This window comes from Syzygium oleosum, unplaced genomic scaffold, assembly GCF_021117445.2.
Source record: "Syzygium oleosum isolate NSW1041296 unplaced genomic scaffold, Sole_v2.1 Sole_v2.10, whole genome shotgun sequence".
Classification (NCBI taxonomy): domain Eukaryota; kingdom Viridiplantae; phylum Streptophyta; class Magnoliopsida; order Myrtales; family Myrtaceae; genus Syzygium; species Syzygium oleosum.
Window position 1 is genome coordinate 6707084 of NW_026607494.1, and position 18565 is coordinate 6725648.

The window sequence follows — 18565 nt, forward strand, 5'->3', positions numbered from 1 at the left end:
TTCAGTCGGGCCAATCCCGGGTTTTCAAGCTCTTGATAGCTCCTGGATTTTGTTAGATTTTATTTTATTTTTTGTCGTTTCTCATCTTCGCCATCCCTAGTGCTGGAGAGGCCGACTTTTCAGTTTCCTCTCCTTTCCAAATCTACAATGTTAAATGGGCTGGGCTTCTCCCTACGAAGGGCCCAGAACGAACAGAGCGTCGTCAAACCCACTGGGCCACTGGATCGGCCCAACCAACGAGCCCCAGCCGCCGCCGCCGCCGCCGACGCCGACAGTCGTCAGCGGCTCTTCCTTCGCCCGGCCCGCACCCACGCACGCGCGCGCGCGGGGCCAAGAAAATGGCGCGCCGAAGCCGATGACGTGGCGCGGGATACACGGTAAACCCTTCACTTTTAGAGAGAGAAAAACAAAGAGAAAGATATTTTCGGAGAGAGAGAGAGCGACGAGAGGAAAAACCCTCAGCGAAATGATAAAAAGGCAAAAAAAAAAAAACAATAATAGATAAAACCTAAAACCCTACCTCTGCACGCTCGCAACCTCTCTCCCTCACTCCCTCCATCATCATCGTCCTTCGCCCTGCTTCTCCCGCAGAACTGCTCTCCCAGCTCGGTGAGCCGAAGCGGAAGCGGGAGCCATTGCGACCGAGCTCGCTCGGAGGCGGAAGGGACGAGTCGCCGCCGGAGCCGACACTCCCTCGCTGGTTGCCGACGCCGGTGGCCGGTGGCCGGTGGCGATGCCGGTGGTGACGCCGAGGTGCGTTTATCTCTTCTTCTCCTCCTGCATGCGAATTTGACCCCGCCGGAGCGACGGCCGCGGGGCATTGAGCGGCGCAATGCGGTTTCCGATGCGCGAATCGCCGCTACTTCGGTGTACGGAGGCTCGTCGCAGTGTGGAAAGGGGACGAGGGAGGGAGAGGTTTTGCTGATGATTATAGCTTCTGAGTTTTTTTTTTCTCTTTTTTGTTCCTTCCTTTTTGTTTGGCGTCGCCAGATGATGGAGAGTCCGATCGGTTCGGCTTGAGAATTGTGCATATTCCGAGGGAACTATGGAGCTGAAGAGGAAAACTCCGCTTCAGCTTCAATCGCTGGAGAAATTCTACTCAGGTGCGCCGCTTTCGTTTCTCGCGCGTGTCTGTCTTTGGTAGCTGTTCTCGTCATTTCCACGGTTTCCCGTAAATGCGGCGAACAGCTGCCTCCAGCTGCCTCGAGGGTTTTATCAAATCCTCCCAGAGGGATTGTGGAATCCCCTCACTGTACGATTTCTAGAAATATTACTCTACGGTTGTTGCTGCCGCTGCATTCATTAAGGTTATGTTCTTTATTCCAGAGGACGAGTACCCGACGCAAAAGGCTATGAAAGGTTATGCTGCATCATTAGGATTGACATTCAAGCAAGTGCAGGGATGGTTCATGGAGAAGAGGAAGCGACGCAAGAGGAACGGCGAAGTACCCTTCAGTATTTCTGCTCAAGATAGTGCACAGTCAGCTGAGTCGTTGCCTTCGACTTGTGGACATCTAGCCTCTACTAATGCTAAGAGAAGGGAAAAGCCCATTTGTCTGCAGGATATGTTGTTCAGTCCTGATTACATTCTGAAGAAAGTGTTCCGCAAGGATGGTCCGGTTCTCGGTGTAGAATTCGATTCTCTTCCTACAGGGGCGTTTTTGCACGGTAAAGCTGGTTGTTGGAAAAAAAAAATTTGTTCACATTATTTCTTAAGGAATCTGTCAAGTGTTAATTCTTTTTTAGGTTTTACTTATTGGATGCACTACAATCTTTATTTATCTCGCTTCCTCGGGATTTTATTGTTAACAATCCTCCTATAGTGTTGTTTGTTTTTCCACACCAATCATTTGGGAGCAGCTTTTGCTCCTATTGTTTTGCTTGGTAGAGAATCTGACCAATGTAAAGCTTAGTCTCTGCTTTCAGTTGTTGGGCGTTATGTTATCAATTCCTTGGCTGACTAATTGCGCTAGACGGCGCATAATCAGTAAAGCAAACAATTTTTTGGCTTTCTTTTGTCGTCTTTTCAAAACCAAATTGCAATGGTGGCAATGGTAAAGTGGAGATTTTGATTTCTTTTGCTTCTGAAATAATATGGATTAGCAGAGAATGGTGCTTTTAATATATTACTTTGCTGTTATACGTTATTACCCCGGTGTCAGATGTGGATCCTATAGTTCTTTCTTAATGAATCTGTTGTATTTAGCTATAAAATACTTACATATTGCAGCTATTTTTCGCTATACTTTCTCTTTTGTGTTTCTGGCCTCACATATTTTGCCCTTTAGCTACATGAGTCATTCTATATCTGGATTGATTCACACTCTTATTTGATGTTTAGGCTCCCAAAATAAACTTTCTTGTGAACAGATTCACAGAGAACCAAACCAGAAAAAGGTATCTCTAGTAAACTCTAGTTGGTGATTTAATAAAAACTTCTGTGAGGGTTTAAAGTTTGATATCCATATTTTAGGTATCTAATGGAGAAATCATAGATGGCCAGGATGGCTTTAATAGTGGTCCAGTGAAAAGACATGGCATTGGCAAGGGCTTGATGACAACTTGGCGAGCAACCAATCCTGACGGTGGACATTTCCCTACTGGTGTGGATATTGATAGAGGAGCTGGTGCTATATCACACTTGTCAACTTCTAAATTAAAAAAGAAGACATGTCAAAGCAAAATCAAGCGTCAACAAACGCTTGCAATGGCAAGTTATCCAATATACATACTGTATTATTGAATATTTAATTTTGGATTATACCTTTCATCTTTTTTTGTCATATTATTGAGGTAGTGGACACTGTGAGGAAAAAGTATTCTTACTTTGAGGTGTCTTTCAGATACAGAGGAAGTTAAAGGAGAAGTCATCAATAAAAAAGAAGCCTTTGATGAGGAAGAAAGAGGTGAACTGGGTTATGAATTGTAATGGTGCTGAGTTCTGCAACCGTAGTACACTTCTAACGGTGCTATTTTCATCCAGAAACTGTTAAATCAGAATTCAATCCCGAAGGGAACCCGCAAGGAAAAATGCGACCTTGCTTTGGAAGGGGGAATTACCCAAGAACTCCTTGATAAATTTACAATGCTAGTGGATGATGAAGAAATGGAGATGAGAGAGTTACAAGCAGGGCCGAAACCTCTCTGCTGTTCAGATCATTTTGCTTCCAATGGATCACATGGTTGTTCCCTCTGTAAAGGTGAGTTTTTTACCTCATTATCCAGTATTTCAGTTATTTCTGTCTGAGTTACAATGTACATCAAAGTTACGTTCGGTTTTGGTGTTTCCAGATGTTTTAGCAAAGTTTCCTCCAATATCTGTAAAGATGAAGCAGCCCTTCTGTATGCAGCCTTGGGATTCTTTGGAGATGGTCAAGAAACTCTTTAAGGTACATAAAAGTTCTTGATTGATGTTTTTTTCTTTTCATTTTCTGTGAATGGATGAGTTATTACCTATCAAGGAAATAGTTCCTAGAAATCATTAAGAACTCTTGATAAGTAAGCTGGAGAACTTAATTTTGCAAAACCTTGTCAGACAGGAACGTCATACAATCCTTAATCACTGCTTGCATCCAATAGGGCCTACACTCGTACTAAATTTTATATGCTCACTGTATGCTGGGAAGTGTACTTCATTTTCTCCTTGTAAATATGTTATCTTTATTTGTATAAGAAAAGGTTTTGGCTTCTTTATTGTGGACTCTAAGGTGATTTCTTCCCAGAATCGACGCTTCTCTGAATGGCAATTTTTGTGTGGTAGATTGACATTGTGTCTCATTTACCTATTACACGTGTAATTGAGAAGTCACGACATACTGAAGTTCTTTGACTAGACTGTAGATTGCTCAGTTTCTGGATTAAAAAGAAGAAGAAATTCATCTTTATGATTTGTGTCTTTGCAGGCCATCCACTTTCTTTATACTTTTGCTGCAATGCTTGATATCAACTCTTTTACTCTTGATGAGTTTGCTCAAGCATTTCATGACAAGGTAATCTTCTATTCCTACTGTTGTTGCTGTTTAGCAAAATTCCTGCTTATCTGCTTAACTTTTGCTGTTCATCAGTGTTGCTGACATTTGTCCATTTTGATTTGTTTGTATATTTTGTTCAAGGATTCCTTGTTACTTGGAAAGATTCATGTGGCCCTCTTGAAGCTTCTTCTCTTTGACGTTGAAACGGAGCTTACGAGGGGGTCCTTTCATCACTTGAGCAAATCTTGCAAGTTATTGGCATTACTACACTCGGTGAGTCACAATTTTCGGAATGTCTATGACAAGTACCAGTAGGAAAGTACTTGGTTTTTATTTTTTTGCCCTGTTACAGTACAGAACCAACCCTTTACAGTTTAGTGCTTTCTCAATGCTTCCATTCCCCTAAGAATGAACACAAATGAAATGACATGGTAAGCACATAAACCACATAGCGAGGACCGAGGCTATTGGTTAGCTTGCACTACTATGCTGAAAACATAAAGAAGAAATGGTCCGTTGCGCTTAAGATGATTTAGCCATATGAGATACTTTAATGGATGGGTGAGTATTCAATGAAATTGGGAATAAATTGAATATAGGGACAATGACACAAATGGTCCCTAAACTTTGGCCCAATGTTCAATGTGGTCCATGAACTGTAATTAATGTGCAAAGTGGTCCCTGAACTTTCGATTTGTTCAATGTGGTCCCTGAACTTTTGGTACATATTCAATTGAGTTCCTAGACTATACGAAATGTTTAATATTGTTCCCGAACTTAAATTAATGGAAGGACAACATTGAAAATTTTAATATAATTCAGGGACTAAGTTGAGCATGTACCAAAAGTCCAAGGACTACATTGAACATATCGAAATTTTAGGGACCACATTGCATATTGGGCTAAAGTTCAAGGGCCACATTGAGCAAATTAAAAGCTCATGGACCATATTGCACATTTGGCTAAAGTTCAGGGACCATATTGCACATTTGGCTAAAGTTCAGGGACCATTTGTGTCATTATTCCTTGAATATGTATGGGATTGTATTGATCTTTCCCAGCTCAAGGATGAGACAAGCAAGACTCATTTCAGGTCGTATCTCTAGGACAAAAATGACTACATCAAAGATTCTTTAATGAGAAGGTACGACTTTTTAGCTAAGTGTTCATGACAAAACCAGTGAGATGTAAGAAATATAAGTAGATGCCACTAGCAAGCATCTTAACAATAGGAACCTAAGGAGGATATTTATTAGGGATAGTGCTATAGCATAGAAGGATCCACGTGGCAACTACATTTAGCGAAAAAAGGCCTAGAGTCTATTCCCCCTGTTTCTAGTTTGTGCTTTTGGCTTTCTCCAACTTACAATATGGTATGAAAAATGATTCGCAAATTTACCCGTTTCGGTGGAAAGGAACTGAGATGCTGCTGAGCATCATGTTGATTTTCACTTTGACCATTTTTTGTCTCACACCGGACATTATTCAAAAGTTTGAAGCTGACGTCAATGTGAGATGTACTACATTTTCCTAAGGATGTATTGTTGGAGGGAGAAAATTAATGGAGAGCTTTTTGTGGAAGTCTATAGAAACATGTGTAGAGTCTTGAAAAGTTTCCGTCTACAGTGTTGCCTTTGAGATCTCATCATTTTATTGAATGCTTGACGAATGTCATCTTTAGACATATTGCTCTTCACCATGGAGATGTGAAAGTTCTATGAGATATCATTCTGATTAATTTCTCACTTTTGTTCCTTTGCGTGAGAATCACTTTGCTGGTTAATAAAATTACTCGTTATGGTTGATTCCTCTTTTTCCTCTTGATGGATTGTGGGGAGGAAATAGTAAACTTTGCACTTATGATGGCACCATGTAGGTTGAGAGCCAAGATATCATTGTCGATTTCTGGAAAAAGTCCTTGAACCCATTGACATGGCCGGAAATACTTCGTCAAGTATTGGTTGCAGCAGGTTTTGGATCAAAGAAAGGTGCATCACACAGAGAAGCTGTTAGCGAGGTATACTCATTCTAAGCATTTCTACTCCTTTCAAATGGTTATCACTTCTCATTAGTTTACTTTCCTCAAATTTTCGTCAGATTGATTTTGTGAGAGTTTTAGAAATTAGGAGTGAAGTAGAGAAAGGCAAAAGTGTAGAAAAACTAGTTAGCATAACAGAGATTGAATCATGCCAAAAGTTCCTGCTATAGATCTCCAAAATCGAGTGACATGGCTCAAACTTAACTTCCACATTAAGGACAGGTGAATCTTTTGAATTATCCTCTGAGAAATGAAATTATGACAAAGTGGTTTAGAAAGGTAAAAGCTGATAGGAAATGATTTGACAGTACCAATTAGAACTCATTTCAAACTTAACTTCCACATTAAGGACAGGTGAATCTTTTGTTCCATTGTTTCATAGTGTTCATGGATGACAATATTGTTATATATGACACCTTTTCAATCGGTTCTCTAGGAAATGAGCCTTATGATGAAGTATGGGATGCGTCCTGGAACTTTGAAGGGAGAGTTATTTAGGCTTTTGTCAGAGCAAGGTAATAATGGCCTGAAAGTTTCTGAAATGGCAAGGGCTTCACAGGTAATTTTATATGAATGGAGTTTGCAATTCATAAAGGTGAAAAGCCACCTTGTATATTGCACTTATATTGATGGTTTCTTTGTCAAAAAAGGTTATGGGATTGAACATCTCCAGCAATAGGGAGGAACTGGAAAATGCTATAAGCTCCATGCTTTCAAGTGATATTACTTTGTTTGAAAAGATCTCATCTTCCACCTATCGTCTACGGATAAACTTTGCCTCAAAGGATGCTGAGCATCTTCAGTCTGATACAGATGACTCTGGAAGTGTTGAGAATCTCGATGATGATACGTGTAGCAGTGGTGATGATACTGAGTGTGACTCAGGAGATCTTACTGTTAGAAAATTCAAGCGTGCAAATAGTCACAAAAGTAAAAATAGCATGGTAATAGTAGATACAGAGATTGATGAGAGCCATCCTGGAGAAGTATGGTTGTTAGGACTGATGGAAGGTGAATATTCCGACTTAAGTATTGAAGAAAAGTTGAATGCTTTAGTGGCCTTGATTGATCTTGTTCGTGCCGGATCCACCATTCTTATGGAGGTATCTCGTGATCCATGGTTTTTCATCTATTTGTTTGCTTCTATGCCTCTTTTCATACCTAGTTGTCCGTTAGTTTTGGTAATTCCCAAGAAGATTTCTTTGTTTTGCTCAATCTTTGTTAGTCAAGATTAAAGATCATTTCAAATTTAAATTCAAATAAATTTTATACAACAAAATCATAATTTGTCAAATTAAAGCTTCTCTTTCTTAGGACATTTTCCATTTCAGGTCAATTCCTGCATTTGTGCCCTTTGAGCACGAGAATTCTCTTAAGCATTAGAGCCATGTGGCCTACAAGTACTTGCTATTGCAAGTTCCATATAAGACCACAATACTTTTTCTTTTTTCTAATGTAAATCCTTGATAATCTGATTTATCTTTGTCCTTGAAGAAATGCAAATTTTTTCTTGATGCCATTAGGCAGCATCAAGTTGATGCTGGATAGGTGGATCTTGAGGAAGATTCTATTTGCGGTTCAGATGCCATTTTAGGTTGCATCAAGTTGATACTGTACTCATGGATTGTTTGATTTTGTAGTGTCTTTGTTGTTTGGTAGAGGTGCTTACTGTTTACTTTTTAGCCTGAGCAGAATTCATCACAAGTATGCACCGAAACTGTTCCGAGCTCCATCTATACTGGTTCTGGAGCAAAAATCAAGAGAACATCATCAAATCAGCAAAACTTGTTAGGGTCATCCTGGGTGCATCATGAACAAAGGCATGGCCTTAATTCATCAGCGGAGATTCAACCCATCGATTCTTCAGCATTACTGTCAAAATCGCATGTTAAGCAGATATCTTCTGGCAAATCAACAGAAGCAAAAGATGTGGAAATAGTTGATTATCCACACGCAATGCAATCTGTGTATCTGGGATCAGATCGTCGGTACAATAGGTACTGGCTTTTCCTGGGTCCGTGCAATTCTTGTGATCCGGGACATAGGAGTGTTTATTTCGAGTCTTCTGAAGATGGGCACTGGGAGATCATCGATACCAAAGAGGTGAGTTCGGTGCTTGTCTTTTTGTGTTAAATATAGTTTCTTGTTATTGTCCCGTAGCTTGAACTTTATGACTGAATTCTTCTTCATCAATTTGTTTTGGTTATACATGACGCAGGCTTTCTGCTCCTTATTGTCGGTTTTAGATGATAGGGGTGCTCGGGAAGCACTTCTTATTGAATCTTTGGAGAAACGGAAGGCTTTTATCTTCCAAGCAATGTCAAGCTGTATGGTGAGTCAAGCTGATGGTAGATCGTGGATCCTATCTGATATGACTGAGCTTGATTCTGTCAGGGAAGAAAGTTCTTCTCCTATTTCTGATGTAGACAATGGCACAAGCCTGATTACAAGTGGAGATTCTTTTCCTTCATCTGGTGCTATAACCATTGAAGTTGGAACAAAGGGGGAGGAACTAAAGCAAAGTTGGAGCCGCCTCAAAGCATTTGATTCATGGATGTGGAATTTTTTCTACTTAGCACTGAATGCTGTAAGGCATAGAAGAAAATCTTATCATGATTCACTTAATAGATGTGAGAGATGTCATGATTTGTATTGGCGAGATGAGAAACACTGTAAGATTTGCCACACAACGTTTGAGCTGGATTTTGATTTGGAAGAAAGATATGCAATCCATGCAGCCACTTGTAGGGAAAAGGAGGAGACTGATACGTTCCCAAAGCACAGAGTTCTATCATCACAGTTGCAGTCTCTGAAAGCTGCAATTCATGCTATAGAGGTGAGTAGTTATGTTGAGTTTGTTTGACATTTCCACTGCAGCCCACGTGTTTTTACTCTAGAGACTGCCTTGAATTCTTGTTGTCTATATGGATAGATGCTTCTAGTGTATAATTGCAAAATGCTTTGAATGTGTGATATTTCTGCTTGTTATATTGTCAACCATAGTTTGGTGTGCATCTGGGTTTGTTGAAAATCAAAAAGTTAGATGGTGGATAGATAGTCAAGCAAAGAAAAGGTTGCTTTCTGGAGGCACCATTATATTCTGCCTGGGAATTATCAGAAAGACAACAAAAGCACTAGTCCAGCGTGTTTGAATGAGCTGCTTCTGATACTTTTGCCTATGTTTGGTCGGTGTCTTTTACGTATTGGATTGAATAAGTTAATATTTCTGGCTGATTCTTAAGATTGGTACCTTCTAGTGGTTTGGTCTTTCCATGGTGGACAAATTGTTTGTGATTGTTACTCTATACACGGATAAGACGGAAACGCAGTATGTTCCTAGAGTAGGCAGTGCTTCTGTTTCATCACTTCTCTCCTGTTGACCAATTAAAGACCAGAGGAAGGTCGTTTGTAAAGCTGATTGACTCTATGGTTGAGGTGTTATCTACTTGGACCCCTTGAGAGAGTATGTTTTATGCTATTATATTCCCACATAGCTGACTAAATGGGAATTTCCATGTTATTGCAGTCAGCTATGCCTAAAGATGCACTTATTGGTGCTTGGACCAAGTCTGCCCACAGGCTTTGGGTAAAGAGACTCAGACGAACCTCCTCTTTGGCAGAGCTTTTGCAGGTTTAATTTGGTGTATCTATTGGAAACCTTATATGGGTTGGTTTTAAAAGTTTGTTTGCCTCATCCGTCTAAGATTGTTCAAAATCTAATTTACATGCCTATTTATTTTTATGATCTTCCAGGTCCTCGCAGATTTTGTCAGCGCCATTAATAGGGATTGGTTGCGCCGATGCGACACTGTGCCTGGTTACAATTTATCTGGGGAAGAAATAGTTGCATATTTTCCTACTCTTCCTCATACTACATCTGCAGTTGCGCTCTGGTTGGTCAAAATGGATATGCTAGTAGCTCCGTACTTGGAAACTTTACGGTCTAATAAGAATCATTAGTTAGTTGGATTTGTCGTAAAGGTATCATTCTCTTGTCGATGCATTTCTTTGTATATCGGAGCTGTGTTCTCAATAGTCTTATTTATGGTGTAAATTGTAATTGACCTCTACTACTCAATAGGCGGTGACGTTTGGCACAAAGAGGTGAGCATTCCTACTCTTGATCTAGCAAGGAGTGTTGAATGTGAGGTACTCGAAGATTGCATATTTTCACCAAGGTCCAGGGAGGATTGTGCCATTACTTATGGAAAGAGCAGAAGATCTGAATAATTCGTACCGCAGGATGTTGCTAGGGCACCAGATAGGAGCGGGAGGGCAGCATAAGAAAGCACTTTTTTACATCCATTTATGTTATGGAGGCATTCTGAGGGAACCATTTGTTACTGAATGATGTTGTAAAGCACGAGGCTTTTGAAAAGTTTGAGCTCTGGGAATAGTCACTATACCAGTGGCCTGCGCCTTTTGGCAACACTACCTTTGCTCCTCATTTCTGGAAAAAAAAGAAAGAAATAGTGCACGGCCTTCTCCGGCGAATCTTTATTGGAGAAATGAAGTTTTGTCCGATGTAAATTGTTTGACTAGGCCAATGAAATAAAATTTTAAAGGGTTATGCAGCAGACTGTCAAAGAAGCACACATTTAGTTTCATTTTCGTTACATGGTAGGTAGCCTATTCTTTGTTTCTGTTCAGATTCTTCTCTTGTATTACTTTTGTTGGGGCCAGATGTTCCATTCTGCTTTAATGGCATTTGGGGTCTGTTGCACTCTATTTACCTTCGGCCGTGGTCCCTGAATTCTTTTGAAGGATAAGCATTTATTCCTGCTGACACTGGTAGTTATCTCCAGAAGAAGGGTGAGTCTGATGTGCGGGACAGTCGGCATGTCGAGATTTACGTTTCTGTTTTAGAATAATGGGTTGGACGAATTCAGACTTGGAGAACCAAAAGGAATATGTCCTCCGTCGGGATATGATCTTGAGATGGGTCGCCAAAGAGATTTCCTTTTATCTGACTTCGCTATAATCTTCGACTGTGCAACGGTCTTCAAGCATTAACAGAGATTGAAACTGGAAGAACAGAGGTAAAATCTTAGGGGACTTGCTACAGACCCCAGATCCTCCAAAGGTAAAAAAGTAATTGCATCGAATGTTTGCAGGTTGTCAATCCGCAAGTTCTCCGTGGCCACTCCCCTAACCATATTTGAGCAGAATGCAGTTGGGAGTCTTTCCTATTCAAGGAGGGTGTTTGGACAGAGCAGCCAGGTCCAACTAATTTGGTAAGAATTACTTTCAGTTGTATGTAGACTTAGGCGACCCATTTCGCACCGAACGTCGGGGTTTCACCCGAGCTCGAAAAGCAAGGCCTACATTTTCGTTCATGGGCCGACGTTAGTCCACTGGGGCTCGTCCATTGTTCCGATATACTCCCATCGCCTTGTAAGCTGCAATTCATGCAATAATAACTACCAGTACCAATGTACCAAAAGATACCAAACTTCCCAGCTCTTCCTTGTATTTTCCTAGGCTGTGCCAAACACTCCAACGTCCGAACTTCAATAAGGCTGTGCTTAATTCTCAACTAAGTTTTCCCTAAGCCAGTAGCAAAGTACAGAACCACGTCTGCTGACGCAAATCACAGAGAAAACAGTCACAGGTATAGATCAGCGTGTCCATCCTGGAGATTTCCTTTTCAATTTCATCAGTCCATTTTGCACTGTGGACGAGTTCGCTTGGAAAGACCACGTGACAGCAACAAAACTCTCTACTTAGCCAAAGCAACTTTGGTTTCACTCATCAATAATAAAACGATTACAATCAATAAAACAACATTTAGGAATAACACGGAGATACAAAACATTGGTGATTAACCGGGCGGAGAAAATGCCAGAAGACAATTCGAAAGAACAGCATCACGTTGCATGATTATTTATTTGAGCCACCATAACGGACATTCCACCTGATCACCTGAACTTACTTGATCGCTTCGAGGCACCTAAGCCGTTAAGAAAAATCTAGGAAGAGCCGCAAGTCTATTTCCCACATAGGATTTGGAAAAAGGAATGCCAATTATTGAATTGTTGTTTTATCTGAGAGATTCTAAATCACATCAAAGTGCTCAATCAACACCCAAGAGGAAAACTTCTACAGTTAAGACTTTGAGATTGACATACCCTTTGAGAAGCCTCGAGGTCCTCCTAGAGGTGATATGGTGCGAGATCAATTTTAAGTTGCCGCTTCCCTTTGCTTGCCCTCTTTGAAAGATCAAAAGAAAGCTCCAGTCATAATTCAATACCATGTTGTCCACTCATAAGATGATCCAAAGCAATTTTAAGCAAGCTCATATTTTACATTTTACATCAATGATTTCTGAGGACAAATAACAGAACTTTTACAACAAACAATAACCAGTTTTCAGTTACTGCAGATTATAATCATTTACAGCATTCAGCACAAGCAGTAATATCATTAAGATCTGTGGAAGTACAAAATTGGCATTTTCAATTGCCAATGCCTTTCTTCTGGGTTTTTTAGCAGCGGAAATTTCCTCTGGATCAACCATGTTTTTAGACTGGTAAGTAAACTTCATTTTCTCTAGATTACCACATATTCTATTCCTTGAACCACATCACACAAAGCAGACATAAGTTTTCTCATCTATTCTACAGAAGTGAGCTTTCCAGTCTATCTCCATGGTGCCAAATGAGAAACATAAGCTTCCAGTTTCATCTACAGCATAGAAGCCCTTCACATAATTAAGAATTAGGAATGTAATCATTTGGCCTTTTTTGGTTAAACTCTATTATACATAACATTATGTCATTTCATTCTGGGATTCTGTCAATCATGCCTGGTGTATAAGTTAGTTCTGGCGTCCTCAGAAGATAATCAATTGAAAGGTAATCTCACTTAGAAAAAGTTTGGATGTCCTCGGAACATGATAAAATTAAAGGTAACAATGCAAAACACACAGATACATGCACTTAATTGTAGTATGATTCATCATATAAAGGATAAAACTCACAGCTATTGCCACAAGCTCTTCCAGAAGCTCCTCAAGATGGCGTAAGGGCTGTCACCATCAAACAGCAGGAGTTTAGACTGTTTAATTCACAACTTAGCCATATGTGGTCATTAATTCCACACAACCTTTAAAAAGTGCAAAATTTTCTTTGAAAAAAGGTAGATCGTCAGCAAAAAGACATTTACTGAACTCACCCATTGAGTTGGACCATCTACTGGTGCATTTAAAGGATCATTGTGCACCTGAACACATCCAAAGTGAGTCTCAGAAGACCAACATAATTGAATTCAGAAGAAGGGATACAAGAAAGACGCCTGTAGCTATACATAGTTGAGAGCACAGTTATCTAGGATAGTGTTGAGCCCATGGTTAACTAAGATGAAAGGGTTGATAAATGACAGATGAATGCTTTTCTTGGGAGAACATTCCAAATGAGGGAAAATCAACAGCTCTTTGTTCGAAATAGTGCCAGTAACTCCTAGAATGCTTCCATATACATGTGCAGGAATCAAACCAGTGTCCAAAGAAAAAAATATGCACGTGAGCAAATGAACTCCGATGCTGGTCTCTAAGTAGTATCACAACCTATGCCTTTATTCTACTCCCTGAAAATAAGGCTCTTCATTCCTGAGTAAAAATTAGGGCATGCACCAGTCTGGAGATTTCCAACAATCTAAATAAAATTGTAATAATGCAACAGTAATCAGGACTCAGCATACCTCCATAAAAAGCCCATCCACTCCAACTGCAACTGCTGTTCTTGCAATGCATGGTATGAGTTCCCGAAGACCTCCACTGGCAACACCTCCACCTTCCAACTACAGAAAAAACATGGTTCGACTTTTCAAATATGAGCAGACACTACAGACAGGGATTTACACTGGGTAAATAAAAGCAACTACCTGGAAGATCTAGGGACAGACAACACTCTTTGGTGACATCATGCATTTACAGGAATAGAGGCAAACAGGACACTCAATCTAACAAGTTCAGCCTTAAGGTGTAAATCACCAGACAAAAAACAATAAAAAGTTGTTATCTATTTCTCCATATATAAGAGAAGTCGAATATACTTCAACAACCAAACTTAGGAGGGAAGAAACAAGCAAATGTAGTGGGAGCATGAAAGGTAACATAGCCACCAGTTTTATTTTATTTCTGAGATATTCGACAAAAACACAGGAAAAACCAAGCTTTCCCATCTTGAAGCATCCATCTCCTGTTTGCAAGTGGTTGTGCAGCTAACAATATAAGGTCATAAAAGCACGTTTTTCATTCTGAATGATGAAATAGATAGTGTTCTCGTCAAGACCGGCAAAGCATGGTAGGTAAACTAAATGACAACAATATCACTAAGATCAGCTAAGCGAATAGCAACCCATCTCAATTATTTTATAGACATTTCCCATGAGGTTCAATGAGAAAAACTCAAAAGTTTAAGCCAGTAAGAATCCCCTGTTAACATTATATGAATGGAGTTGGTACCTTTCTCCCAGCAGGTTGTTGGAGTGAATGTGTGACATCAGCAACCTGGGGCAACATAAGGTCAAATAGTTTTCCTACAAAGCAGTGAAGAACTCACAGGCACAGTGAAGACACTCCTCAACAGATTAATGTCTGTTGATGCATGCAGGCACATTGACATTGGCGAAGGCTATCACAAAATACAAAATTCTTTTTGTTTGTTTCTGGAAAACAAACGAAAATTTTTTCCCTACCATACTAGTTAAACAAGAAATTTCAGTTATAGTTTTGTAGGAAAATCATCTTAAAATTTCATGTGCATGCACAAGACAGTTCAGACAGCATGCAGCAACTCACCAATCTAAGAAACTATAGTATACTTACAACAGGACAGTTGGCCTCTCTAATCCACTCGAGATTGCGTGGATCCACAATTAAATCATCTACAGACAGAATGAAGAAATGAATCAATCACACGGGATAGGAAAATAACTCTGCAGATAAATTGCCTCTCCTGTGATCACAATGTTACTCTTAAGTATGTAAACTAAGACATAATCAGCCAACTGAAGCCTAAAAGAAAATCAGAATCTTTCCACTAGGGATAAATGAGGTGTCATCTAATCAGAGCTTGATTGAAAGCTGGTCGCTTATCCAACTATTAGTTAAGTATCAATATATAAAGGGACCACAAGTCAAGTAGGATGCACAATTCATAAATCAGATTATAAAGGTCCCTGGAAGTAGAGAGCACCACCCTATCGGATATCAGAAGCTTCAAGTTTTGACAAGTAAAATGCAATCGAAATCATCTATCGTCCTCAAAACCCTGAATGAAGTTGACAATCTTTCAATAGCATTCTACAATACTAGAATCACTTACTATAACCAAACATAGTTCCTCTTTCACAAACCATTACGTGCGGATTCCCAGCCAGTCTAATCTTTTCGGCAGAGTTCGCCATGACCTGCATATCTGCTAATATTAGCAAGGTAGGATTGCACTTGACAAGTCAAGCAAACAATCAAGCACATATAAGCACTTCAAATCTATGCACTGGATCCCTAAATTTCCTCAACAATCAGCCTAATTAAAAAAGTTTCAATAGAAAATATTACTGGAGGATCCAAACTTTCGAAGTAAAGGAAGTTCACTCACAGAGGAAGCACAAAATTGGCCTTTCTTAATGTTAATAATCTTCCCGGTCTTAGCTGCTGCAACTAGGAGATCTGTCTGTCAATATGATTAGAGTAACTTGATTTCAGACTTCAAAAGCCTTTGTCATTGTCAAGATGAAATGAGTTACATATCCAACATCTGTGTCGCAGAACCTGACGGCATAAAAATGCTGGGATTTGAATAATATCTGCAACTCTTCCTACTGCTTCACACTGAACAAAACAAAGGAAAAAGACAGATAGTTGATACTGATGCACAGAAAATTCTCAACGAGTTTCGTGCAGTATTTCACACAAACAGCAATCCTGCCACATTGTAATTACAGAGAGACAAGAAGAGACAGCAGCAATGCTAGCAATTTGCACCACAGGCATAAGAACAAGGAAGCTGTCAAATGGAAATGCTAAAACAGAAGTACAACACGATATGATATTCCAAAACAAGTATTTAATTAGAAACACTAAATGAAGCTGGAAATGTGCAGAAATAAAAGGAAAAGTTTCTGAAATTAACTACTCTTCTATTCTTTCACTTTTTATGAGAAGTAGCATCGTAGTTGTAAATTAATACATAAACTTGGTGAACTTTGCAGCTAAATCAACTTGGAGAAATTTTTTGTTGCGACAGGCAGCATCATTTAAGCGGTCAATAAATGAATGTAGGTCACATCTTTGTGAGAATGATTCTTGATGGGGTTATAGTCGTCAACAGAGCATGACCTTACCATCAGTTGATTTTCAAAGAAAGCGAAATAAAAAGAACTAACAGAATAGGACAGCTTGAAAACCCATATGGACTATGAAGGAAATGGAAAAATCAGACCAAGCCTGTTACAGATAAGAGGCTGCACTCTTCCCACAGAGAAGTCATACTGACATAAGAAGACAAGGATTACCTGAATTGTTTCATGTACATCAGTCACAATAGGAATGTCATAAGTCGCCTTAACTTTCTCAAGGATCTGTAAGCAACCAAAATAGCATTAATCTTGTAACATACAGATTGAGAGAAGAACCGCAATTATCAAACATGTTACAATTGAGGGACCATATGTGCATCAAATGGATAAATTTCATATTTCAATTTTCCGCACAACTATGACTATCCTTGATGTTCTTTTTGTACCCCTATCCCAATTGTCAATTTCTGTTGCACTTGCAATTCGAAGATATATACATTCCAGATGGAAAACAATTAAAAAGGAAGGGGGGGTGGAAGCACCTTGAGGCCTTCAGCCATGCCAGGACCCCGAAATGATTTCGATGACGTCCGGTTGGCTTTGTCAAAGCTTGACTTGAACACAAGCGGCAACCCGACTCTGCAAGAGTGCGAGAAAAAGCCTCAACACGAAAAAGTACCATATCAATTCACAATTAGAGCAATGCCAACCATACATCTTTGCTCGGTTCGCCAAACAAAAGTACATTGACTACAATTTTATCAGGAAAGCAAGTGAAGTCCTGTGAAGTCAAATGATGAAAGCAATAGAGAACAAAACAAAGCTACGGGCATCTTCCTCCGTGTTCCCATTTCCGCCCAAGGCAATGGCTTTCACAAAACCCAATCCCAAAGGGAAAACATACTTTGCAGTTATGCTCGTTATGTGCTTCGCCATGTGCAAAACATGCTCCTCCGACTCGATCACGTTCGGTCCGGCCAACACAAAGAATGGCTCAGCCGCCTGTCGAAGAGTTCGAGCTATATCAACTACCAATCGAACCACAGCTCCTTAAGGTCATCGGTTAAAGAGAAGAAGAACAGATGCGCGGCGGACCTTGAGCTGGTTGAACAGAAGCGCCGACGAATCCATCTCCGTCGAATTACACCAAAACGGAACAGACACTGCAAGTGGACAAAAACACAAAAGCCAGATCACGCTTCCCGAGGACTCGACAGCATCATCAGCATTCTTAAAAAATTTCACCAAAGCAGACTCGATCCTCGCGCTCGACCAGGCGAGCGGGCGAGCGAGACGAGAAGCGATTGCACGCGGTTCGTTCGATTAGGGGGAAGGATACGAGCGAATGCGGATCGCGGATGCCCCGACATTGCGCGCGGAGAATCGACGTCGAGTTCGTTTATCACCTCTTCTTCTTCAGGCGGGATCTTCGAGGAGCTGGGGCGAGGAAATGGCGACCGGACACGCAACGGCGGAACGGAGAGAGAGGGCGAGAGAGAGATCGGAGAGATGAGCTTCGAGGACTCCGATGCGACGGCGACGGCGACGGCGACGGCGACGGCGACGGCGACGGCGACGGCGACGGCGACGGGACGATGAAGATTCGGAGGGTCGACGTCTGCTGTTTCGGGCAGTAGTGGAGAGCTTCTTACGTGTGTCGAGTGGAGTCCCCTGCTTGCCAGTCAGCAGTGAGCTTGCCGTTGCGGGGGACTTGGCATCGTCGCTTTGTTCTTGATTTATCGATATTGGGTCCGTTCGTTTGTTTAAGGGAAGGATAGATTTTCTTTTATTTTGTTCTTTTTCTCACGCAAAATAATGTTTTGCTCAAAAATGTGGTTTTTATTAATAAGATGGGAAAAGGCAATACTATTTATTAGGGTCGGAAACCAGGAACCTTACCAGAAGGGTCGATTTTTGGCTTGTGAAACGGGAACTGGCCCACTTGGTTCTGGTCCTGGAGTAGATTGGACAGAACCGACCGATCCAGTCCGATTCAAAGATGGGTCCAAGAACCGGCGTTGATATCTTTTTTTTTTCCTATTCCCCACAAGACTGTAAGTGTTGTTACATAGTACAAAGTCTCGTTATTTAGTATTTTTGATCTTTAATCAATAAAAATCTATGGTACGGGTGGTTCGGTTCACACACCGAGAACCAAACCAACAATCATCGATTTCAAATTTAGGGAACAGGTAATTGGACCGGTTTGCACGGGAATTATCCAAAACCGTCCAGTTCCAATGTCACTCCTACT

The 18565-nt window shown here is 40.6% G+C and overlaps 2 protein-coding genes across 5 annotated transcripts; one reads left to right on the forward strand and one right to left on the reverse strand.

The window, feature by feature from the left end:
* Positions 1-523: 523 nt before the first annotated feature.
* LOC130139098 (homeobox-DDT domain protein RLT3-like) lies at positions 524-10586 on the forward strand. Of its 2 annotated transcripts, none has more exons than XM_056315345.1 (18): positions 524-753; positions 991-1103; positions 1327-1668; positions 2342-2397; positions 2474-2710; positions 2844-2906; positions 2984-3200; positions 3292-3389; positions 3903-3989; positions 4113-4244; positions 5848-5988; positions 6446-6568; positions 6660-7112; positions 7693-8112; positions 8228-8845; positions 9536-9640; positions 9763-9990; positions 10091-10586. In XM_056315345.1, exons 2-17 carry the CDS (start codon positions 1046-1048, stop codon positions 9967-9969), a joined length of 3357 nt encoding a protein of 1118 aa, XP_056171320.1. In that variant the 5' UTR covers positions 524-753; positions 991-1045; the 3' UTR covers positions 9970-9990; positions 10091-10586. The 2 variants fall into 2 exon arrangements, with proteins under 2 accessions (XP_056171320.1, XP_056171319.1); XM_056315344.1 differs by having other exon boundaries at positions 524-713; positions 989-1103.
* A 1146-nt stretch (positions 10587-11732) lies between these two features.
* LOC115688900 (2-dehydro-3-deoxyphosphooctonate aldolase 1) lies at positions 11733-18066 on the reverse strand. Of its 3 annotated transcripts, none has more exons than XM_056315663.1 (16): positions 17871-18066; positions 17718-17834; positions 17407-17474; positions 17216-17313; positions 16854-16950; positions 16528-16593; positions 15785-15844; positions 15612-15686; positions 15336-15420; positions 14837-14895; positions 14474-14518; positions 13708-13806; positions 13183-13230; positions 12989-13036; positions 12138-12218; positions 11733-12063 (listed from the first exon to the last, which is right to left on the reverse strand). In XM_056315663.1, exons 3-15 carry the CDS (start codon positions 17440-17442, stop codon positions 12162-12164), a joined length of 873 nt encoding a protein of 290 aa, XP_056171638.1. In that variant the 5' UTR covers positions 17443-17474; positions 17718-17834; positions 17871-18066; the 3' UTR covers positions 11733-12063; positions 12138-12161. The 3 variants fall into 3 exon arrangements, with proteins under 3 accessions (XP_056171638.1, XP_056171637.1, XP_056171636.1); XM_056315662.1 differs by having other exon boundaries at positions 11733-12002; positions 12137-12218; XM_056315661.1 differs by having other exon boundaries at positions 11733-12218.
* Positions 18067-18565: the final 499 nt, after the last annotated feature.